At 50.4% G+C, this 24,684-nt stretch overlaps 1 protein-coding gene across 16 annotated transcripts in view; it reads right to left on the reverse strand.

Moving 5' to 3' along the window:
* Nucleotides 1-24,677, reverse strand: part of TMEM175 (transmembrane protein 175) — a 27,326-nt gene extending 2,649 nt beyond the window's left edge. Inside the window, exons 1-12 of one of the 16 annotated variants that reach the window (XM_070615284.1) lie at nucleotides 24,450-24,647; nucleotides 22,822-22,935; nucleotides 22,638-22,722; nucleotides 9,884-10,044; nucleotides 9,578-9,616; nucleotides 7,559-7,656; nucleotides 6,104-6,155; nucleotides 5,779-5,814; nucleotides 4,957-5,040; nucleotides 4,333-4,446; nucleotides 434-512; nucleotides 139-274 (exon numbers count right to left, since the gene is read on the reverse strand). In XM_070615284.1, the coding sequence (XP_070471385.1) occupies nucleotides 139-274; nucleotides 434-512; nucleotides 4,333-4,446; nucleotides 4,957-5,040; nucleotides 5,779-5,814; nucleotides 6,104-6,155; nucleotides 7,559-7,656; nucleotides 9,578-9,616; nucleotides 9,884-10,044; nucleotides 22,638-22,698 (860 nt within the window). In that variant the 5' untranslated portion in view covers nucleotides 22,699-22,722; nucleotides 22,822-22,935; nucleotides 24,450-24,647. Of the gene's footprint in view, nucleotides 1-138; nucleotides 275-433; nucleotides 513-4,332; nucleotides 4,498-4,956; nucleotides 5,041-5,778; nucleotides 5,815-6,103; nucleotides 6,156-7,558; nucleotides 7,657-9,577; nucleotides 9,617-9,883; nucleotides 10,045-10,606; nucleotides 10,739-12,374; nucleotides 12,666-22,637; nucleotides 22,723-22,821; nucleotides 22,936-24,449 lie in introns of those variants that run through there. The other 15 variants (XM_070615280.1, XM_070615281.1, XM_070615289.1 and 12 more) reach the window with 15 other exon arrangements.
* Nucleotides 24,678-24,684: the final 7 nt, after the last annotated feature.

Genomic DNA, 24,684 nt, shown 5'->3' on the forward strand with positions numbered 1-24,684 from the left:
GTGGGACTCCTCTTCCGGGGGAGGTGGCACCAGGAGACCTCATGCCTTTGTGGGACTGGAGGATGGGAGACACTTCGCAGAGAGGCAGGCCGGGGACCCCCTCCATCAAGCCTGAGGCGGCCCAAGTGTGGTCCTCACCAGATGTCCAGGATGAGGAGAGTAGCCACGATGGCATAGACCCCGTCGCTGAAGGCCTCCACCCGCTCCTTGCTGAGAGGCTCGTGCAGGTCGAAAGTGAAGAACTCCACGCTGGGAGCTGGGAGTTCCGGGGGGCCTGTGGATATACCAGGAGGGAGGAACTGGTCAAGCCCTCGGGGGCTGGGAGCCCACAGGCCAGAGGAGGGGACCCCGCAGGGATGCCTGGTGGTCGCAGCTGCTCCACAGGCTCTGGAAGCAGCGCCAAGGCCCCACACGCCAGCCCACCGGCACCTACCCACCAGCCTGCCTCTGCACCAGCTGGCGGCCTTGCTGAAGTAGGGGAGGAAGATGACCATCGCCATCAGCAGGTACGACTGCAGGAGACACACGACATGTCAGGGGGGCATGATGCCTCCTCCGAAGGGGGCTGGAGCCAGAATCCTACCCTGAAGCAAGGGGCTGCGAAAGGAGGGCAGCATGAGCCACAGAAGAAAAAACAGGTGAGTTCTATGTCTGCATGGCAGAGCATCATCAGGAACGCGAAGAGACGACTCGCAGGATGGGGACAATGTCTGCAAACCACCTCCCTGGTAAGGGTCCAGGATCCAGAACATGGAGAGGACCTCACACCTCCACAAAGAAAGATAGCCCCATGCAGAAATGGGCAGAGCTCGGAGGACACATTTCTCATTCACAAATGGCCAATAAACACATGAGAAGATCCTCGGCATCACTAACCATCAGGGAAACACAAATCCAAACCACCCCAGGATGCCACCTCACTCCCAGGAGGACGGCCACTCTCAGAAGACCAGAAACAGCAAGTGCTGGCGAGGACGTGGGGAAACAGGGACCCTGTGGACTGCTGGGCGTGTAAAACGGTGCAGCACCATGAGGAACAGTATGGAGGGTCCTCAAAAATATGAAAACAGAATTACCATGTGACCCAGCAATCCCACTTCTGGGTAGACACCCGAAAGAATTGAAAACAGGGTCCTGAAGAGAGATCTGTACACCCACGTTCACTGCAGCACTATTCACGACAGCTGAGATGTGGAAGCGACCCGCAAGTCCACGGATGGACGAAGGACAAACAGCACGAGGTCCATCCACACGGGGACCACTGGGGACGCAGCACTGAGGTGCTGCAGTGTGCACGAACCTTGAAAACGTTATGAGTGAAAGAAGCCAGTCACAAAAGCCTCATGTTTTGTGATTCCACTTATATGAGATAACCAGAACAGGCAAATCTAGAGACAGAAAGTAGGACAGTGGTGTCCAGCGACTACAGGGAGGGAGATGCGGAGTGACTGCCAATGGAGATGGGGTTTCTGTGCAGGGTGATAAAAAGTTCTAGAACCAGACAGAGGCGATGGCTGCATAGCAACGTGAATGACATCAGTGCCACAAAGCTGCACTCTAAAGTGGTCACAATGGTAAATCTTATGTTATACCAGATTATTTAAAAAGGGACAAGAAGGGCGGCCGGTAGTGTCTCCTGGGTCCCCAGGCAGCCGCCTGCAGTAGGTGCCCTTGCTCTGGGTTCTTAAGTGCGGGCCTCAGGCTGGTGCAGGCGAGCAAGTCCCACGAAGGCTCTGGTCACCCTGCGGCTGCTGCGCCCCCACAGTGCAGCCTGTACCCCAGCCGCCCTGCCCTCAGTGGAGGGCTCCCTCCCCTCTGTCCTGCACACCAAGTACTTCAAGGTCACCTGATGCATGATGTACAACTCAGGGAGGCAATGGGCACCTCGCAGATGGGGTGGGGGGAGAGGTCTGTTTATAACCCAGTCTCCCCGCTTCACGGGACCACACACCTCATTCAACAAACACACAGTGAGGGAGCCACCTCCCAGGCGCATGACAGGTAAAAGCAAAAGATTCTAGAAGGACGCAGACGGTGACCACTGCAGGGTAAGCAGGAGATGGTGCTACAGAATAGGAGGAAAAAAGGAGGAAATGGAACAGTGCAAGAGAGAACCTCAGTCCTTGAGGAGGCAGGTGGGAGGTGCGGGCTGCTGGGTGCTGGCGTGAGAGCTCCCAGGACCTGTGAGTGTCACCGTGGGAGGAAGGTGGACTGGGGGGAGGTCAGGACAGCCTGGACCAGGGCAGTGTGAAGGGGCTGGACCTGGAGGGTGGACCCAGCACAGCGTCCCAGATGAGGGAAGGGTGTGGCAAAGACACCTGGGAGGATGGGGGCCGTGGGCTTGCTGGGAGGCTGCAGGGGATGCCAGGGGGGTCAGGAAGCTCTGGCGAGTGTCTCACAGGTGGTGATGAGCGTGGGGCCCCAGGCAAGGAGGCAAGGAGTGGAGGTGAGGGGTCGAGGGGTCCGACCCCCACTGCAGGGGAGGAGGAACAGAGAGAAAGAGGTGAAGAATGCAGCAAAGAAGAGAACTGACCGTTCTGTTGGGGGAGGTGGACAGAACTGACTGCTCCATCATGGAGCGCTTACAGGCTTGCTGACTGCTCGGGACCTCCCAGCCCCCGAGGACCCTCCTCCCCCGATGCCATCGTCCACCAGGGCACGGTCACTGCCCAGGCGCCTGCTGGGCCCCCAGCACACTGGGCACCACCTGCCCAGCCCAGGCTCCTGACTCAGACTCCAGGGCCCACCCACCCCAGTCCTTCCAGAGTCCAGCATCCAGGCCCTGCCCGAGGGCACGGCCCCTGCAGGCCTCAGCTTTACTCACTCCTCCTCACTAAGGCCGCCCGCACATCCCAGCTGTCCCCTTGATCTTCCGCATGACGGCCCTCATCGTCCCTCCGGCCCCGGCCTTCGTCCAAACAATTCCCGCCATCCACGACCACGGGCACAGAGTCCTTCCTGAAATCAGGACTCGGATGTGGCCTCAGCCCACTGCCCTTACCTGTCCTTCCGTCTCTCAGTGCATCCCCTCCCTGGCCCCGCCCTGTCCACTGGGGACCGCTCGCTGTAGGCATGGGCGAGGACGCCCTGCCCAGCCTGAGCGCCCTGCAGCAGCCCTCCCGCCAGGAGGAACACGCTCACATCTGAGGAAAGTGAACAGAGGCCGAGGCTGCCCCTTGCCCAGGACGCCAGCATCCACCTCCCCACCCACCCTGGGCTGACCCGCCGGCCACTCTGTCCCGAGGGACGATGCTCTGCGGCCCTCCCCTGCCTGTTTGTTTGTTTCAAACTTGAAATTCTGTTGAAACGCTTACTAGACGTTTAGGACAGCCACCACTTGTTTTCTCATGACGAGTGACGCTCCGGGTGCGAGTCCTCTTTACTCATGGGGCCACCTGCAGCAGCCACAACCATTCCCCTCCTCCCAGCACGACGGAAGCGTCACCAGAACGATGTTCCTATTAAATCAGCTGCGGTTCAAAAGGGGCATCAGCTGACCTTGACCTCTGCGCCTGGGCCAGGACAGCTCGGAGCTGCCTCGTGCTGTAAGGGACCAGTGCGGAGCCCACAGAACTGTCGCCAGGGACAGAAGCGTGCTGACTACCACCCTGCCGTCATGTTCCCGTTTCCACTTGGGCCTCATCCGGGCTCAGCTTCCTGGGCTCCAGACCGGGGCGCCTTCTGCTCACGGCTTCCCTCCTGTTTTCTCCACTTCTCCAGCTTCCTCTTCTAGTTCTGGAACTTTCTTCCTTCGCTTTCTCTCCCTCTCTGGGTGGCTCCTCCCCGCGTGCATCCTCAGGATGGCACGACGTCCACCTGCATTGGTTCCCTGCCTGCTATGGTGTCTCTTGAGGTGACTGGGGGGCGTCCCTCGTCAGGGCATGGTGGCTCTGACCCCACCCAGAGGCCACGTGCTGTGGGCTGCTCTGGCAGCTTCATGCAGGCTCCTCGTCCACCAAAAGAACAAGCAAAGCCCACTCCAGGTGCCCTTGAGTCTTAAAGCTTTGCCCGCTTGGGGAATCATGGGGTGAGTCACAGCTGTCAGTGCCCTGTCCCTCCTTGGACGGTGCATTTTCTCACTGGGCCTGGCTCCGAGGGTAGCGACTCCTCACCTTGAGGGCAGGTCCCAGGGCCTCTTCCCTCCAGCTGTGCTCCTGGGCACCTTGGGCGCCAAACTACTGGCTGCCTGGTGGCCCTTGGGCAACCCTGGCACAGCCCTGCCCCTCCCCCACACAAGGCTGGCTGGCTCCTCAGTGTGCCACCCCCTTCCCACCCTCCTGGGGCGTCTGCTCCCAACACAGTCACCCTCCCCTCCTCCGCTCCCCCACTCACCGCTGGGTAGAAGAACAGGGAGAATCCGGCCGCTGCAAAGCATAGTGCCGGGCCCCGAAGGATGATGCCCAGGATGTGCTGCCGGTAGAGGGCCCTGTGGGCGCAGTGCTCTATCTGGGGGTTCAGGAGGTGGGGGAAGTGGAACGCATACACCACGATCAGCGCCTGTGGGAGAGGTGGGCTGCAGGGCACGAGCAGAGGCCTCTGACCAGTGCCCCCTTCCTCCCATGCACACATGCAGGGGCCGCGGGTGGGGACCCCCCAGAGAGGCAGGGTTCTGCTGTGAGGCTCACAATGGGATGTTCTTGGGGTGGAGAGGGGACAAGAAGCCCCTGCTCTGCTCCTGAGGCCACATGTTGGGGGGGGTCTCAGGGCCGCCCCACCCTGCCAAGCACCTGAGGACGCAGGGCGGCCCCATTTCACTCTCTCTTCAAGTCAGCACAGGAAGCACAGGCTCTGAGCATCTCAACTCATCTGGCTGTGGCCCCAACAGGCACTCCAAGTGGGCACCCTGTCTGCACAGCTCTCACTACAGCCAGCAGGCCACAGCCTCCTGAGGACATGTGCACAATGTGTGCTCCAAAAGGACAGCACGTGGGGAGGGAAGGCAGGCAAGGGCCCTACCTGCACGGCCCCGATGGTGATCACGCACACACAGAACAGGAAGATGCCCAGGGGCACCTCTGGGAAGGTCACCATTAAGGAAAACTGCAGCGAAAAACACAGGAAACCAGGTTCTGCAGGGCCCCAGAGCACCACCCTGTGAGCCTCCTGGGTCTCAACTGGGCTGTCTAGCAGTAAAGCTGTCTCCGGGCGGGGGCATCTGGAGCCTTGGGGCTGTCCCATCCCATAAGAGCAATTCTATTGAATGCTTTAAGCCTTTCAAGCTGAAGTGTCATCAGACTCATAAAGAATTCCCCAAACCCCAGTTCTCTGTGACACACGGCCCCGTGTGCTCAGACCACTGGTCTCCGTCAGAACCCAGAGTGAGTTACAGCAGGTGTGAATGGGGGTTGGCCAGGCTGTGGGGGAGCTGTCGGACAAGGAGGTATGTGGGGGCCACATGCTGTGGGGGAGCCCGGGACAGCCAGGAGGCCGTGGGCTTGGGGGCCAGGCAGGAGCTGGGAGCGCCAGTGAGTATGGAGGGGACACCCTCATTGAGCCCTAGGAGGCCCAGGCTGGTGTCTCTGTCAGTGCAAGCCCTGCTCGGGGCCGCTGGAGGCCTCCTCTCCCCCATCCAGCCTAGAAACCCCAGGGACACGCTTCCCTGGAACTTTCCCTCCTCTTTGCAACCGTGTGGTCCATGCCCTAGACCACCCAGCTGGTCGAAGTTTCTGAGAAGGGAACATCTTAGGTTCCGAGTCCTCTGGCCCAGCAGAGGCTGGACCCAGGGTGGCACTCAGTGAGGTGTCAAGGGAATTGGCGGAGGAAATTGCTGTTACTCACCGTGAATGGCAGGAAGGTGATGGTCATCATGCAGGCCTGGGGAAGAGGAGGAGGGGAGGAGAGCAGGCCACTCAGGCCCATGTTGCCCAGGGGGACCGGCTGGCAGTGCTCCACCCAAGAACATGTCACTGTCCAACCCCCAGACCACAAGGAAGCACGTGCCCTTGCCCACCTGACAGGGAAGGCCTTGTGGGAGGCCTGGGAGTGGACGGATTCCAGGCTCTGCACACCCAGGGGCACCACAGAAGCTGATGCTGCATCCTCTCCACCTCAGAGGGCAGAGCTACAGACGCAATCATCCCCCAAAATGACAGGAGCAACTCACCAGGTTGAGCAGGGCAAGCGTGTCGTCTATTTTTGCAACAACCTGGAACAATCTAAACAATTTAAGACAAACAGGAAATGACGTGGCATTGACGAACGTGGTCTAAGAGCATCAAACACACGCTGAGATGACAGCGAGACAGTTTTATGTGAAGAGAGAACTAGACAGAGAACTAAACGGGGAGTTGGGGCAGGAGCAGAGCTCACCAAGGCTCCACTCGGGTCTGGAAACAAAATCCTTCTCCCAACCCCGCCCCCCTGGCCGTGCCCTCCATGGTATCCCAGGGCTCTGACCCCTCCTGGGCTGAGCTCAGCGGGCCTTGGTTCCCCACTTGGGAGGTCTGCATCCAGCAGGGGCCAGGGGATCCTCAGGAGGCTGTGCCCAGGAGGCAGGGCCTCCAGCAGCAGGTGTGGCCTTTGATGAGCCAGTGCACAAACAAGGTGCTACACAGCCCTGTCCACACTGCTGATCCGAAAGGGAGCTGGCCATGCCAGAGGCCTGCACAGTCACCAGCAGGACCATACAGAGGGCAGCCGTGGGCCCATGGCTCCTGCCAGCCCATGGGCCTCCTGCTCTCCATGAACAAGGGAGGCAGAAAAGAAAAGCCCTTCCTTAAGCCTTTAGGGAGGGTCCCCTATCCCCACCAGAAACAGTCACTGCTGAAAACAAGTGTGCGACATAAAACTGGAGACACTTCTAATGCAAGCTGCCAATGCCCAAAAGGCTCCTGGGTGTGCCCGCACCCCCAGCACTCCTAGTCGGAGAGAGCACCTCATTCCCAAAGGCAGCCTGTTAACCAGGGGCATCGCCACCCATGCTCCCACCCCAACTCTATCTATGGGTGCCCTCCTGGCCTGGGTTGGGGGCTCAGGGGCTCCCTGCAGCTCTGGGGCCATGTTCCCTCGGATCCTAAGGAAGCCTTTCCTCCTTAAGAGGAAGCTCTGGCCCTGGAGCACGTGTCCCTGGAGCATGCTTATCCTCCTCACTAGAGTCCCAGAACCAGGATGAAGGGACTGTACACACTGCATGGAGCTACCGGGTAGCAGAGGGCGGTGGCTCCCAGCCTTTCCCATGCCCTGCCTGTGTGGTCTCTGGGGTCTAGCAGGCAGCAGCCATGCGTGCAGCCCAGGCCTGACCAGCGTACGCCTGCATGAGCACGTCACTGCTTCATCATCTCAGGGCCCTGTCATTGCTGTGTGCAGATGAGGAAGTGAAGGCTGGGGGCAAGGACTCTGTGGGGAGGGGCAGCCTACTGACCCGACCCCCATGGGACTCAGCTCTTCCAAGGAGGTGAGGGGCTAGACACCCAACAGGCCTCTTGTTGGTGCCGTGAGTGCACACTGGCCACCTCGCTGACCCTCAGCCTGGTTGGGGCTGAATCCACTGGGCGTACACATTATGCCAGTCACAAAAATGCAGACTGTGGCCAGGAAAAGCCCCAGCCCAACCCCATACCTCGTGTGCGCTGCCCAGGCCACGGTCACGATGAGGAACGTCATCAGGTAGACGGCAATCCTGGTTGCTAGAAGTTTCTGTACACCTTTGTCAAATGGCTGGAATAGAAGAGCACAGCCATCAGAGAGCTTCACTTCACGGCAGCTGGCGGCCACCCCAGGCACTGAGACACCCCAGGCCTTGGAGCGCCTGGGAGCATCTCGCCTCTCCTTCTCACTCCGCCTCTACCCTGCCTGTCCCTGAGGCCTCCTGTCGCCCTGTCACTGAGGTCCACGCCCTTCTCCATGCACTGATGGCCCACATCCTGGATGCGCATTTGGGTTTGTATGTGGAGTTCCCTGCCAAACACCAGCTCTTGAGGCAGAGATTCTTCCTCCAGCCGCTCCCAGGTGGAGCAGAGTGGCCACAGGCCTTGCCGCCATGCGGTGAGTCAACAGCGTTGCTGGGAACGGTTCCAATTCAAAAACAGCTGTGAAGCCTATCAGGAGCAGTGACTCCTCCCCCAGGTCCGAGGTGAATGGAGTTGAGGGGGAAAACCAGCTCCACCCAAAGCCTGGGCCCTTGAAATTGTGAGGAGGGATTTCACGCTTTATCAACCAAAACTCAAAACAGAAAGCTGACTGCTTTACCATTTTCATTGGTCTTTATCTGCAAGAGGGTCTCTGACCCAGTGGCCCAGTGGAGCAGTCATGGTTTTGAGTCAGGGGGCGTCCGGGTCTTGACTAGTCTCCTCCGTGTCAGCAGGTGCACCACCGGCACCTCCTCAGGAGGCCCACCCATCCCAGCAATGCCTCCTCTGCAGGAGTCCCCAGACCACACAGAACTTTCTGGCTAGAGCTCTCTCCATGAACCAATGAGCACGTACAGAGAGATGATTTCTCCATAAAAAGACAATCTCCAAAAAGATGACCCTGACTGCAGAGAAGTGAGGAGGTCTGGCCTCATGTGCTGTCACCTTCTCATCTCATGCTCACATATCTACAACCCTGTCCTGAAATCAGTGGCACTCCCCAGAAGGTTCTGGAGCAGGCACAGCCTGGCGAGCACCGAGGACCCAGTGGGGACGTGGCTTTCCTGAGGCCCCTTGTGGAGGGGTGGCTCCAGAACAGAGGCAGTGGCACTGGACTTTTATTCCCTGTGCTGTGTGCTGCTGCCACTGCCAGGCTTGACCCATGCTTGTGTGAGTCTCCCCAAACCCTATGAGGTGTCGTTACCACCTCCCCAGATGAAAACGTGAAACTGGGCAGTCCTCGTGACTCCCAGGAGCATCCCAGCTGACAGCGCGAGTTGGGACCGGAACCTGGAGCCCAGCCGGGCACATCCTCGCTCCTCGGCACCTCGAGATGATACCCCACTCACACGCAAGGTGGCCGGGCAAGGCATGCTCACACACGCAAGCCCAGAAACTTCCTAATGTCCTCCAAAATCACGTCCAGCTTCTAAGTTGCCATGTCGCTGTTTTACTTAGAAAACAGAAATACTCCAAGTCGGCTATAAATGGATACTCTGCTTTAGAAAACTGTTTCCCACTTATCTCCAATGATAAAACACACACGTTCCTGTGGACTGAGCAGGCCCAGGTGGGAGCCTCTTCCTGTGAGGCCGCCAGCTGCTGCACCTGCTGGTTAGGCAGGCAGACTGCCCTTTGCTCCCCGAGCTCCTACCACGAGGGACACTCCAGGGACGACAGAGCAGAGACCTCCGGGCAGCTCCCCTGTGGCGCTCGCTGCACTCCCTTCATGTGAAGACCAGCCTCCTGGCACAGGCCTACCCCAGTGAGCAGATGGGGGGTGGCTCTCGAAACCCCCTTCTCAGCCTGTACTGGAATCTCTCCTGGAGGGCACTGCCTCAGTTCACAGTCAGGAAGGCTAACCAGCGTTGCAGGGCAGGCAGCAGACGCCCTCGCCCGGCCCCTCCCAACCAGGTGTGCCTTGTATGGAGCCACATGTGGGCCAGTGGGCTGAGTGAGTCTCTTGGACCCTCCCCTCACGCCAGGTGTTGCAGACTGTTCCCAAGTACCTGTTCCGGGGAGATCTCGGTGTGGGTCACAGGCAGGATCTATGAGAGCAAAGACACAAAAGAAGTGAGGGACATTTCTTGGACTGGGCACTGCCTGCTCCTCGGGTGCTATGGTGTCGGGGACGCAGGCCAGTCCTGGGCTGCTCGCCCCAACCCAGCTGCCTGGGGGTATGGGGGAGCCCAAGATGCTGCTGAGGCTCAGGTCAGGGTCTGTGCTGGGCTGGGCTCCACCAGAAGGCTGCCTTGAGAGGGTGTGGAGGCTCTGGGTGGGGACAGGCTCTGAGATGGGTGGGGCCCCTCACGGACCATCACAGTGGCGATGATGGACAGCAGCGCGTCGCTGAAGCTGAGCATGCGATGGGAGTGCTGGATCCCATCGGCAGCATCCTCTTCCCTCGAGGACGTGAAGGAGTCTCCCCCTACATCAAGGGCCGACTCTGGGGTCCGGGACCCAGACATGGCGAGGCCTAGGAAGAAGCACAGTTCTGAGCATGCGGGGTCCTTCTGGGGGTCTGCCCCGTCAGCTTCAGGCACGATGCAGGCTGGGGCAGGGCCTGGGAGGAGGGACGCCCTCCCTGGTGGGAGCTTGGTAGGGGCTGAAAGAACCTGCCCTCAGGGGTGGGAAGTTTCCCTGACACTGTATCTTCTCCCAGTGAGCCCGCTGTATTTCCACCCTCATGGAAGAGCGCCACGTCACAGCTGAGCACTGTGATTGGGGAGACACACTCTTGCCTCAGTTTCCCCTCTAGAGATGAGAGGCAAGAGAAGGCACATATGACACATGGCAGGTGTTCTACACACCGTGTCACCAGGGAAGGGGCCTAATACCCTTGACCCTAACCCCTGATACTGCGCTGTTAGATGCTCATCCTAAATGTGGGAAGCTCTGTAGGCCCGCGTCCTAGAGGACTGTGCTAAACGTCCCTCCTCCCAAACCCCGCCCCACCCCTGCAGCAGAGCCATGCAGGGCTAGTGCCTGTCCATTTCCTGCATAGGAAACAGCCGCTCTGGCTGAGAATCTGCCAGCACCAGTGGATGGTGCTCTCGCTCCTCCTGCAGGTTACGGGTTCAGATGTTAGCCTGCCTGGGTGGCCAGGCCATGCACAGCCAGCAACGCCCCTCAGCGCAGAGCTCTCGGACATTGTAGTATCAGAGATGGGTCTGGGAAGACAAGAGAGATGCCAGCTAACAGGGTTTCTGGGAAGAAGAGACCCTGGCGCCTCTGAGAAACGGAGCTCAGGCGTGGCCGGGGCAGTCGGAGGCACCACGGCCGGAACTCTGGCTGCACAGGGCACCTCTGTGGGCTTTGGATTCTACCCGGAGCTGGTGAGTCACAGTCAGAGTGGCCCCATCCACAGAGCCTGCTGGGCTCCGCTGGGGAAGAGCTGGGGGCAGTGGACGCAGCATCCACAGGTCAGGGAAGGCACCTTAGACCGCCCAGTGGAGGAGCTCGGGGCAGATGGATGTGGTGTCTATAGGTCAGGGAAGAGGTCGGGGTTGGGGGTGGAGCCCAGAGTTACCAGCAAACGCTATCATAGAGGATGAGATGGCTGGAGATGGTGGAGAGAAGGGACCGTGGCAGAGATGTACCGTGGACAGGGGTTGGCAGAGGGAGTGGCACCTGGGAAGGAGCAGACGGATGTCCAGAGTGCAGGACAACGGAGGCTCACAGCTGTTCAGGGGCAGAGGCCTTCGTCAGGACAGGTGGTCGAATGGTAAACCTCCCAAGATGAGGGAAGATGGGAGTGGGAAGGGTCCCGGGTTTCACTGTGAAGAGGATGCTGTTGACCCTGGCAAAGCAGCTGGAAGTGGGTGGGGAGGCCCAGTAGAGTGAGCAGGGCAGAAGATGCAGCTGTGCCACAGTCTCTGGAGACAACAGGAGTTAACAAAGCTGCAATGCGTGTGCCCTAGAGGTGGCAAGTCCCTTTCCAGGTGTGGTCTCAGGTGTGTACACAAGGAAATTGGGACGTACTGGATCTGCCCGGGAACATGGATTATTTTAACAACAAAAGTCCACAATATTCTGGTTGACTCCCAGGGAACAAATGATCATACGTGAACTGGCACAAGGAGCCATGGACTGAAAGTCTGTGTCCCTAAGGCTCATGTGTTGAAGCCCTAGCCCAATGGGAAGTGATCAGGATTATATGAGCTCATGAGCATGGGGCCCCCATGATGGGATTAACGCCTTTATGAGAAAAGAAAGAGAACAGAGATGCCCCTCCTCCACTGTGTGAGCACACAGCCAGATGCAGGCCAGGAAGCCGGCCCTCGAGGGAACCAAACTGGCCACCCCCTTGACCTCAGACTTAGCCTCCAGAACAGTGAGAAATCAATTCCTGTTGTTGAAGGCCGCCCCACTGCCCCTGCAGCATTTTGTTATGGCAGCTGAGCTGACTAAGACAGGAAGTGAAAACAGATGAACTACGTCTATGTGCATAAAACAGAAACACAATGTGGAGAGGAATAAACCAAGTTGCGGAAAGATACACACAGTATTGTACCATTTATGTAAACGTTTGAAACACACAAAACCCACCATCTATCTTCCTCATGATTACACACACACAGTAAGAACACAAAAGCACAAGTAAGAAGAGCACTCACAACATTAGGACAGCACTGCAGGGGCCGAGGCAGGGCGGGGCGAAGACGGGGGTGGGGACGCGGCCTTAACTTTTAGCTGTACCTCAACCTTATTTCTCACTTTAAAGTTTACACGCAATAAAAATCATTCCTTCTGGTGACAGTTCTATGACTTTTTGAGAAATAAGTATGTAACCACAACCACACTCACAAGGCAGTTCCCCAAGCAGACGCTTTGTGGTCAAGCCTTCCTCCACTCCAAACCCCGGCCACCGCTCACGTTTTCTGCTACTTCACTTTGCCTTTCCCAGGTGGTCCCATAGAAGGACTTGTACTCATGGAGGCTTTCATCTGGCTTTCACACAGCACGATGCATGTGAGATTCCGCCATGTTTTGGGAGTGTCAACAACATGTTTTCACTGCTGTGTAGTTAATTCCATCGCACGAATGTGCCTGTTCATCCACTCACCAGCTGGGAAATGCTAGCTGCTTCCACTTCCTGACGGTTTTGAATAAAGCCACTATAAATATTTGCACACAGGTATTTGAGTAAACATGTTTTTATTTCTCTTGGGTAAAGACCTCAGAATGGGTCTGCTGAGTCATGTGGTTGACAAGTAAAAATGGCAAGTAATAGGATATATTGGAGTATATGAGGAAGCCATTTTGTGTAAACCTAATTCGGCCTGACCTTGTCTTTCCAAAAGGGCCTGACTGAGGCCGTTGAGCATGCATTGTATATCTGCTTTAGATATTCCCTATGGCAAGAACAAAGGCCCTTGAGATAAAGGTGCAACTTCCCTCCCCCTCCCAACGTTGGCATCTCCTTAAGGATTAAGCATCTTTCCTTAGGTTAGAAACTGATTGCTGCGCTCACCTGTGACCGCCCAGAGACAATAGAATGGCCTCCTGCTACGCCCTCTGAGAGAGCAGACCCACTACCTGCTGTGTCCATCAAGTGCTGTGCAATCTTGTGACTATTGAGGGAGGGACATTTCAATCATATGTGAAACGTCCTGTATGGGGGTATATAACCACTCTGTATACCTCACTTCCTTGGTGCCTTTTCTTCCTTCGGGAAGAAAGGCCCTGGGCCATGGTCCTCAGATTTCAGCTCAGAATAAACTCACCCAAATTTTCATTTATAGATTGGTTATGGATTATTTTCGTCGACGTGGTAAACACACGTTTAACCTTATAGAAAACTTCCAAACCATGTACCAAGCAGCTGTACATTCTGCATTCCCACCAGCCATCTATGAGTTGCAACTGCTCCTCATCCTCTCCAGCACTTGGTTTGGCAGGATTTTAAAAAAAGTTAATTTCACTTTAGCTCTACTAATAGATGCGTAGTGTTATTGCATGTTTTAATTTGCATTTCCCTAGGGACTAATTGGGCATTTTCATGCCCCTGCTTTTTATCTGTATATCGTTTGCGGCAAAGTGTCTGTTAAAGTCTTTTGTTCACCTTTTTTCGGGGGGGGGGGGGTTATTTGCATTCTTACTCAGTTTTGAGAGTTCTTTATATATTCTGGTTAAAAATCCTTTGTTAGATTATGTAATTTCCAAATATTTTCTCAGTCTGTGGCTTGTCTTTCATTTCTCTTACCAGTCTCTAGGAGAAGAAAAGTTTTAAGTCCAACTTATCAACTTTTATGGATCACTCTCTTGGTGTCATATCGAACAATGCTTTAACTCTAGTTCACAAAGATTTTCTGTTTTCTTCCAGAAGTTTAAAAAGTTTTAGGTGTACTTTAGGTCTATGATCGATTTTGAGTTCATTTTTATGTGACATGCAAGGTGCAGTCAAGTTTCCGTTTTTGTAGATGGATGACTGATTATTCCAAGACCACTTACTGAAGAGACTATCCTTTCTCCACTGAATTGCCTTTGCATCTTGGTCAAAAATTAACTGCCCATATCTGAGTAGGGCTATCTTGGGAATATCTGTTCTGCCCCACTGACTACACACCCGTCCTTCCCCAGTATCACACCATCTGGATCACAGCTTCACAGCAAGTCTTGCTATTTGGTGGACTGAGCCCTCTGACTTTTTCTTCTTCTTCAAAATGGTTTTGATTCTTCTAGCTCCTTTGCTTTCCCTCACACGTTCCTGCTTGTAGGGCCCCTTTCACAGCTCCTCTAGACAGAAGGATGGGGGTTTCTCTTAAGAGTTTTTGCTGCCTGCGCAGCAACCCACACAGCACAGCCCATAACTGGGAACTGGCTGACGGTAACAGCCACGAAAGAAAGAGGACTGAAAGAATGGAAAACTCACACTGTGGGTCACTGCCCCAAGTTTCGATTCTCCTTCCCAATCTATCAGCATTTATACACTTTTCCTTTCAATATTTTCTCCAGAGTCTTTACCTGTAATCAGCAGGAGAAAGAGCCTGGAGGGGGCTTGGCCAGCACTGGACTCTCACACTTCTCAAAAGGGAAGGAGAGAGACAAGAAGAGAGAGCAGAGGAAGGGTGGGAGAGAAAAGGAATGCATTCTGACAAAAATAAGACAAAAGGAGCAGGTGTTTCTTCAGGCACTGATTAATTTTGCGAAATGGATGTCTGTTACATTGTCTTCTAGACTTTTTGTATGTTTAAGTTTTTTCAATTAAACTTTATTTTTAAAAAGTCAGTAAATATTGAATACAGACACAAAAATCCTCAACAAAATGTTAACAAATGGAATCCAGCAACATATAAAAAGGATTACACACCATGACCAAGTGGGATTATTCCAAGAGTGCAAGGTTGGTTTAAAATCAAAAGTTAATTACTGCAATATACCATATCAACGGAATAAAAGACAAAACTACACAATCATCTCAATAGATGCAAAACGGCATTTGACAAAATCCAACACTCTTCATGATAGAAACAGTCAACAAACTAGGAATGGAAGGAAACTTCCTCAACCTGATAAAGGGCATCTATGGAAGCCCACAGCTAACATCACACTCCATGGTGAAAGACTGAAGCCTTCCTCCTAAGATCAGGGACAAGATGAGGGTGTTTGCTCTTCAGCACTGTCCTGGAGATTCTAGCCAGGGCAACTAGGCCAGAAAATTAGACAGAAGGCATACAGATGGGACAAGAAGATGTAAAATCATCTCTATTTGCAGATGGTGTGATTCTGCATATAGAGAATCTTAAGGAATCCATACAAAATACTATTAGAACTAATAACTGAGTTCAGCAAGGTTGCAGGAAACAAGGTCAATATACAAAAAGTAACTGCATTTTTTTTTTCTTTAAAGATTGGCACCTGAGCTAACATCTGTTGCCAATCTTTTTTTTTAATTCTTTTCCCCAAAGCCCCCCAGTACATAGCTGTATATTCTAGCTGTAGGTCCTTCTGGTTCTGCTATGTGGGACACTGCCTCAGCGTGGCTTGATGAGTGGTGCTAGGTTCACGCCCAGGATCCAAACTGGTGAAACCCCGGGCCACCGAAGCAGAGCATGCGAACTTACCCACTTGGCCATGGGGCCAGCCCCCAACTGCATTTCTATACACTAGCAATAACCAATCTGAGACTAAGTTTAAGAAAACAATTAGATTTATAACAGCATCAAAAATACTTAGGAACAAATTTAACAAAGGAAATACAAAACATTGTTGAAAGAAATTAAAGAACACCTAAATAAAAGGAAAGACGTCCTTGGTTAATGGATTGGAAGACAATATTGTTAAGATGGCAATGCTTCCCAAATTGATGCACCGATTCAATGCAATCCCTATCAAAATTCCTCCTATGCAGAAATTGACAAGCTGACCCTAAAATTCATATGGAAATTTAAGGAACCCTTGGCTATTTAAAGTTTAGCCAAAACAATCTTGAAAAAGAAGAGTTGGAGGACTCGCACTTCTCAATTTCAAAACTTAGTACAAAGCTATGGTAATCAAGACAGTGCAGTACTGGCATAAATATAGACATACAGATCAATGGAAGAGAACCGAGAGTTCAGAAGTAAACCACTACATTTATGGTCAACTGATTTTTGGTAAGGGTATCAAGACCATTTAATGGGGAAGGAATAGTCTTTTCAACAAATGGTGCTGGGACAACTGGATATCCACGTGCAAAAGAATGAAGTTGGATCCTACCTCATACCACACACAAAAATTAATTTAAAATGGATCAAAGACTCAAATTTAAGAGCTAAAACATCGGAGAAACTATCCAGGGCCTTGCATTTGGCAAAGAATTCTTTTTTTTTTTTTCCCTTTTTCTCCCCAAAGCTCCCCCGGTACATAGTTGTATAGTCTTCGTTGTGGGTCCTTCTAGTTGTGGCATGTAGGATGCTGTCTCAGCGTGGTTTGATGAGCAGTGCCATGTCTGTGCCCAGGATTTGAACCAACGAAACACTGGGCCGCCTGCAGCAGAGCGCGTGAACTTAACCACTCGGCCACGGGGCCAGCGCCATGGCAAAGAATTCTTAATATGACACCAAAAGCACAAGCAACAATAAAAATTCATTAGAGTTCATCAACATTTTAACTTTTGTGTTTCAAAGGACATTATTAAGAAAGCAAAAAGACAATCCACAGAATGGAAGAAAATATTTGCAAATCATTTCTCATAAGGGTCTAGCACCCAAAATATATAAAGACTCTTGCACCTCAATGATAAAAAGACAACTCAATTCAAAAAATGGGCAAAGGATATGAATAGACATTTCTCCAAAGAAGATAGACTATTAGCCAATAAGCACATGAAAAGATGTTCAACATCATTAAGCTGCATTAGGGAAAAGCAAATCAAAATCCTCAAGGATGGCTATAATAAAAATAAATCATAGACAATAACAAGTGTTGGTGAGGATGTGGGGAAACTGCAACCCTTGCGCACTGTTGGTGGGAGTGTAAAATGGTGCAGCTGCTGTGGAAAACAGTATGGAAGTTCCTAAAAAAATTAAACATAGAATTACCATATGGTCCAGCAGTCCCACTTCTGGGGATAAACTCAAAGAGTTGAAAGCAGGGACCTGAAGAGCTATTTGCACACCAATGTTCACAGCAACATCATTCACAACAGCCAAGAGGTGGGAGCAACCCAAGTGTGCGTCAATTAATGACTGTCTAAACAAGACGCGCTATATACAAACACACAAGGAATATCTTCAGCCTTAAAAAGGAAAGAAATTCTCACACGTTACAACATAGATGAACCTTGAGGACACCTATGCTAAGTGAAATAAGCCAGTCACAAAAGGACAGATGCTGTATGATCCCACTTAACGTGAGGTCTCTGGAGCAGTCAATTCACAGAGACAGAGAGGAGAGTGGTGGCTGGCAAGGGCTGGGCGGAGGAGGGAGAGATAGCAGTGATTAATAGGCAGTTCCAGTCTTGCAAGATGAACAGTTCTGCGGCTGGATGGTGATGATTGCATAACAATGTGAATGTAGTTAATGTCAGTGAACCGCACACTTAAGACCAGTTAAGATGTTAAATTTTGGTATGTGTATTCTACCCTGGTAGAAAAAAACCCCTAGTGCCTAGCAAGTAAGTGTTCAAAACATGTCAGCTACATGTTACCTTCATCATATATGAGTTTTAACTTAAGACCCATGGTAACGAAGGACTGAAAGCAGAGGAACGTGGAGTCGAGGGATGATTTTTCTTTTAAAGATGGAAGAGACTGAAGACTTAAAATCCTGATGGGAATGAGGAGAAGCCGAAAATTCATGTAACGGGAGACACCTGCAGGCTTGAGACCCCGGAGGGCATTATGCATCTTGCTGAGCATTAGAGGAAGTCACCCCACAGGGCAGGAAACACTCTGAGAGACACATCACGAGGCTGAGGGACACCGAGGATCCTGGAGAGACTGAGTTGAGAAAGCTCTCAGAATGGGAGATGCCAGAGCTGAGTGTGGAAATACTCATTACAAGATGATGACAACAAGAACAATAACTGACATTTATCAAGCATTTACTAAGTACCAAGCACTATTCCAAGTACTTTATATATACTATCTCTTTTAATTCTCAAACAGTGCTATGAGGATTATTGAAAGACAAAAAGGAACTGACTGTGTGTGTGTGTCACTGACTGTGGTTGAACTCAGTGTGCAGAAAATGCAAGGAGTTTGATACAGCTAGAGCACAGGGCTCGAAATGGGAGGGACACCCGAAGTAAGCTAGGACTAAATCACAAAGAGCCTTGGATGCCCGTTCAGGAGTCTGGAAATTATTGTGAAGATATTATATATATGTATGTATATATAAATAATAATATACAATATGTAATACATATATACTATATATACACAATATATATAAAATACGTAATATGTATTTTGTTTACATATGTCTATATATTCGGATACAAGTCCATCATCAGATATGTGATTTGCAAATATTTTTCTCCCCATCTGGGTGAAAATTTCATCCTCTCAACAGTATATATGTACTGTAAATTAACAGACTTTTTGGGCAGGTTTAGGTTTGTAGAAAATCTGAACAGAAAGTATAGAGTTCCCATATATCATTTCACCACTCCCCATCATTTCCCGTTATTAACATCTTACATTAGTGTGGCACAGTTGGCACTACTGATGAGCCAATACTGACACATTAAATTAAGTCCACAGTTTACATTAGGGTTCACTCTCTGTCCTGTTGTTTGTTGTACGATGTATGTACAATAATGTATGTACAATCTTGTTGTCTTGATGTATGATGACTTATATTCACCACCACAGTATCATACAAAATAGCTTCACCACCCTAAAAACCCCCTGTGCTCTATTCATCCCTCTATCTTCCCCACAACACCTGGCAACCACTGATCTTACTGTCTTCACAGTTTTGCCTTTTCCAGAATGTCATGTAGTTGGGATCACACAGTATGTAGCTTTTTCAGACTGGCCTCCTTCACTTAGCAACATGCATTTAAGGTTGCTCCATGCCTGTCTGTGGCTTGAAAGCTCATTTCTTTTTATCATTGAATAATATTCCAATTTACAGATGTACCACAGTTTACTCATTCACCTTGAAGGATATCTTCAACAATGTATTTTGAAGTTCTTAGCTTTTTCTCCTTCCCCAAAGCCCCAGTACATAGTTGTATATTCTAGTTGTAGGTCCTTCTAGTTCTTCTATGTGAGCCACTGTCACAGCATGGCTACTGATAGATGAGTGATGTGGTTCCACGCCAGGAAACTGAACCAGGTCCACCGAAGCAGTGACAGCACCGAACTCCAATCAAGAGGCCATCAGGGCAGGCTTTGAAGTTCTTAATTTTGATGAAGTGCAGTTTATCTATTCCTTTTATGGATTGTGCTTTGGTGTCATACCAAAAAAAATCTCATAGATTGTTTTCTAGAACTTTAATGCTTTTAGGTTTCACACTATATTTACCATCTATTTTGAGCTAATTTTTGTATATGATGCAAGGTATAGATTAACATTCTTTTTTAACATATGGATATCCAATTTTTCCAGCATCATTTCTTGAAGACTATCTTTTCTCCAATTACCTTTATTCCTTTGTCAAAAATCAATTGGCTGTATATATACTCATGGGCCAATATGGACTCTCTATTCACTCCATTACTCTACTTTTCTATCTTTATACTACCACCACAGTATTCTGATTACTGTGGCTTCATTGTAAGTACTGAAGTTAGGCAAGATAAGCCATTCAAATTTGTCCTTCTTTAAGCTTGTTTTGGCTATTCTAGATCCTTTACAGTTCCAAATGAATTTTAGAATCCATTCATCAATTTTTATAAAAGTCTGCTGGGATTTTGACTGGAATTGCATTGAATCTATAGATCAATTTGAGAATTGATGTCTTAATGATTCTTAATCTCCCAATTTATGAATATGGCATGTCTCCACTTATTAAGGTCTTTAATTTCTCTCAGCAAAGTTTTTTAGTTTTCAGTGCATAAATCTTGCATATCTTTTTTCAGATTTATCCCAAGTATTTAATATATTTTGATGCCATTGTTTTTTTTCTAATTTCAACTTCCAATATTTGTTGCCAGTTATGTAGAAATAATATAATTTACTTTTTGCATATTAGTCTTTTATCCTGCAACCTCGCTAAACTAACTTACTAGTTCCCGTAGCTCTTTTTGCAGATTCCATTTCACTTTTTACATGGAGCATGGTTCCCAGCCGAGGGCAGTCTGTCCCTTGGGGATGCTGGCAACGTCTGGAGATATTTTGCTTGTGACATTGGTGTGTGTTACTGGTGTCTAGGGGCAGGAGAGGGGTGCTGCGAGACACGTCACAGCGCACTGGACAGCACCACCCCACCCCAACTAGGAACTATCTGGCCCAAAGTGTCAACAGTGCCAAGGCTGGGGGTCTCGGCTGTAGACGACCATGCCATCTTCAAATAAGCAATTTTACTTCTTCCTTTTCAATCTGGAAACTTCCCATTTCTTTTTCTTGCCTCATCACACTGGTTAGAATTTCTAGTACAACGCTGAATAGAAGTGGTCAGACAACAGAGACTGGACAACTTTGGCTTGTTCCTGATCTTAGGGGAAAAGCATTTAGTCTTTCATTATTCCATATGCCAGCTATGGGTTTTTCGTAGACGCCCTTATTATGCTGAGGAAGTTTCATTTTATCTTCAGTTTGCTGACAGTTTTTTTTTTTTTAAATCAGGAATGGATATTTGATTTTGTCAAGTGCTTTCTCTATATGGACTGAGACGGTCCATTTGGTTTTCTTTTTGACTGTTAATAGTGTAAATTACACCGATCAGTGTTCAAATGCGAAGCCAAGTTTGCTTTCCTGGGATAAACCTCACTTGGCCATGCTGTACTACTCTTTTTATACTGTGTTGGGTTCAATTTGCTAAAAAACGTTTTAAAAGAATTTCTGCATCTATGACCGTCAGGGATACTAGTTTGTAGTTTTCTTTTCTCGTAATGTCTTTGTCAAATTTTGGTATCAGAATAACGTTGTCTTTATAGAATGAGCCGGGACATATTTCCTTCCTTCAATTTTCTTTAAGATTCTGTGTAGAATTGGTATTATTTTTCCTTAAATGTTCGGTGGAGTTCCCAGTGAAGTCATCAAGGTATGAAATTTTCTTTGAGGGAAAGTTTTCAACTACAATTTCAATGCTTTGACAGATACACAGCTAATCAGGTTACTACTTCTTCTCAAGGGAGCTTTGTAGTGTCTTTCAGGGAATTCATTCCTTTGGTCTAAGCAGCTGAATTTATGGGCATAAAGTTGTTCCTGTTTTGATTATCCTTTTAGCAATGATGTCATCACTCTCATTCATGATACTGTTAATTTGCCTTCTGTTTATTTCTTGTTCAATGTGGACAGAGATTTCTCTATTTTATAGCAAAGAATCAGCTTCTGGTTTCACTGATTTTCTCTATTGTTTTGTTTCCTATTCCATTGATTTCCACTCTGGTATTTATTACTTCCCTTCTTGTACTTATTTGGATTTCATTTGCTCTTATTTTTCTAATTTCTCAAGACGAATGCTTAAGTTATTCATTTGAGACCTCTCCTCTAGTAGTGCTTTAGCCACACTCCACAGATTTTGAAACGCTGCATTTTCATTTTCATTCAGTTCAAAATCCTAATTTCCGTTTTGACATATGGGTAATTGAAAAGTGAGTCATTCAGTTTCCAAATATTTGGATGATTTTCCAGATAACTGTTATTGATTTCTAACTTAATATCATTGTGGTCAGACAACACATTTGTTTCATAGCCCAAAATATGATCCATCTTGGTAAATGTTCCTTATATACTTGAAAATGTGTATTCTCCTGTAATTGTGTAGTGTTCTGTAAATGTCCATTAGGTCAAGTTGGCTGATGGTGTCACTCAACTCTATCATACCCTGGCGATCTTCTGGGTACTTGTTTTGTCATCTGTTGAGAAAGGAGTATTGACATCTCCACTACAATTGTGGGTTTCTCTATCTCTCCTTGCAGTTCTACTCGGTTTGGCCTGACGCATTTTAAAGCTTTATTATTAGGTGCAGAACTGCTTAGGATTGCTACATCTTTCTGATGCACCTACCCCACCATGATCCTCTTAAAAATTTCTGGTAAGACTTTGCTATGAAATCTACTACAGAGGAACAGGTTTGGGGATGAAGACCACACACTCAGCTTTAGACTTGTGTAGTACATGGGGTGAGACACCAAAAGACAGACGTCTAAGAGTTCTGGAGTGAAGTGTGGTCTGGAGACACAGGTTGGGGTTCAGGCAGTGTTACCAGAGCACCCAGCACAGCGCTCGGGGACAAAGGTGCTCCATAAATAGCTCTGAGATAAGAAGTCTGAGTAGACTCTCGTGTCAAAGGAATTACACTATTTAGAAATCTCCACCTGACCCTAGGTCATGCCAGTATAAATTCATGGCCTCCAATCTCGAATGAGCCCTCAAAGGCCAGCATGCTTTCTAGAGACTTGTCCACCAGGTTCTCCACAACAGCTACTTTAGATCCTTCCCACACTGCTTAAACCTTAGCTTTCTTACCTCTCTTCTCATCTCCAGCAGGTGTTTTCTTCTCCTTATTCACAGTGAAAGTAGAAGCCATCCGAGAATCCCTTCACTTTCATTCCTGTCGACACATAAAGCACGTGTACCTGCAACCTATTGTCCTTCCTTCCCTCGCGCTACAATGAAAAGTGCTTTTCCTGTGTCCAAAGCGAATACTTGCCCTGTGCTCTAGACGTCATTCCCCTCCTATCTTCTAGGGGACCGCACTTCACTGCTTTCCCTTCTGTACCAGCAAATCTTCTCTCTCCACTGGCTCCCTTCCATCAGCTTTAGGCTGCTCAAAAATCTCCCAAAGTAAAACATCTCAACACACATCATCACTCTAGTTCCCACACTTCCTTCTCCACAGCCAAACTTCCTGAGTTGCCTCCACTGACCCATCGCCACCTCTTCATGTCTTTATTTCTCCACTTATGATAATGTATAGCTTCTACCCCACCACGTCAATGAAACCATTCTGGGCAAGGCCACCAGCAATCTCGTTGTTGCCAAATCCAACACACATCTTTTAGTCCTTTTCCTACTTGACTTTTAAGTGGCATTTGACACTTTTAATTACCTTTTCCCCCCGGAAACAACCTCTTTCTGTGGCTCCCTAACATAATGCTGCCTTGGTTTTCTCCCTGCCTCCTGGCTGCTCCTTCTCCATATGCTGGTCTCCTCTCTGAAGGCTCTAACCTCTTCCTAACTACACTGTCCTCATTGGTGCTCTTCAGCCCTCAGAGAGTCAACCGCCATCTGTATGCTGAGACATCCAAATATCTGTCTCTAGCCTGGACTCTTTCTTGAGCTCCCAATCCTTATACTCCATTTACGAGACAAATGCACTGGTTGGAAAAGCCACGTGACTTGTGTGGAATTCTAGCTGTATCATTTATTGACGTTGGCCAAATAATGACATTGTTGACCATGGCTTCTCATAAAAAAAAAGGGGATTAACTGTATTGTGCCTTCTTCTTCAAGATACTCTGGGGTCATTAAAGGAATCACTATCTAAAAGGATGCTGTAGGGGCAGCCCATGGCCTAGTGCTTAAATTCAGCAAGCTCCATTTTGGCGGCTGGGGTTGGGTTCCCGGGCATGGACCTACAGGGTGGCCATGCTCTGGTGGCAACCCACATACAAAACAGAGGAAGACTGGCACAGATGTTAGCTCAGGGCGACGCTCACCAAAGCTCAGAGGAAGCTCATTGAAAATAAATAAGCAAATAAATAAATGAATCCTATGTCTAAAAAGTAAGTAAAAGGATGCTGTAAACAATACAGCACGGTACAAACAACGCCACTGATACTGTAAGAGCAACAACACGTCAGCCTGCCTGGACAGGGATTCTAAACGCCTGACGTTCCAGGAGGGGCAGGATGCCGACTGGGGCTTCCACATCCACTTTTCGGTTTGGGAACCAACGCTCCCCAGAAGGGGCTGCAACCTCGAACGCCGGCAGAGCCCGCCGGGCAACAGGAAGGGGCCGGAGGGTCGGAGCCTGGTGACACACGGGATCTGGCCCCAACGCTGCCAGATCTGATTTTTCTACAGAAGCTGGAAAACTGACTTTTGTACATTTTACGTTTTTCAGTCTCTTAGCGGCAACAAGTCATTAAGGAAAAGCCAAGCCACCAGGCGGACTCCACCACACCAACCACACTAGGGCGTCCGCGGCGCTGGCGAACGTATCCACCCAACGTCGCAGGGAATTTCGGCCGCTACAAGGCGGAACCGGACACTCGGCGGCCGCCCGCAGCCCCCAGCCAGGGGACGGGCTCCGCCGGGGCGGCGGCGCTCACTTACACCGGGCGCCCGAGAACCAGCCCCCGCAGGGGCGGCCTCCCGGGGGACGGTCCGAGCGGCCGGGACCGAGAATACCTGCGCGGGGGCCGCCGCCGCTGCTCCGCACGTCCTCGCCCGGTCCCCGGCGCCGGGGCCTCGACTGACAGAAGCTCGAGGGGATGGGCGGCACCGCGCACGCGCGACCCCCACCAGGGCACTGCGCACGCGCATTGCCGGCGCGGCGGAACTGAAGCGC

Source organism: Equus przewalskii, chromosome 3, assembly GCF_037783145.1.
Source record: "Equus przewalskii isolate Varuska chromosome 3, EquPr2, whole genome shotgun sequence".
Taxonomy (NCBI): domain Eukaryota; kingdom Metazoa; phylum Chordata; class Mammalia; order Perissodactyla; family Equidae; genus Equus; species Equus przewalskii.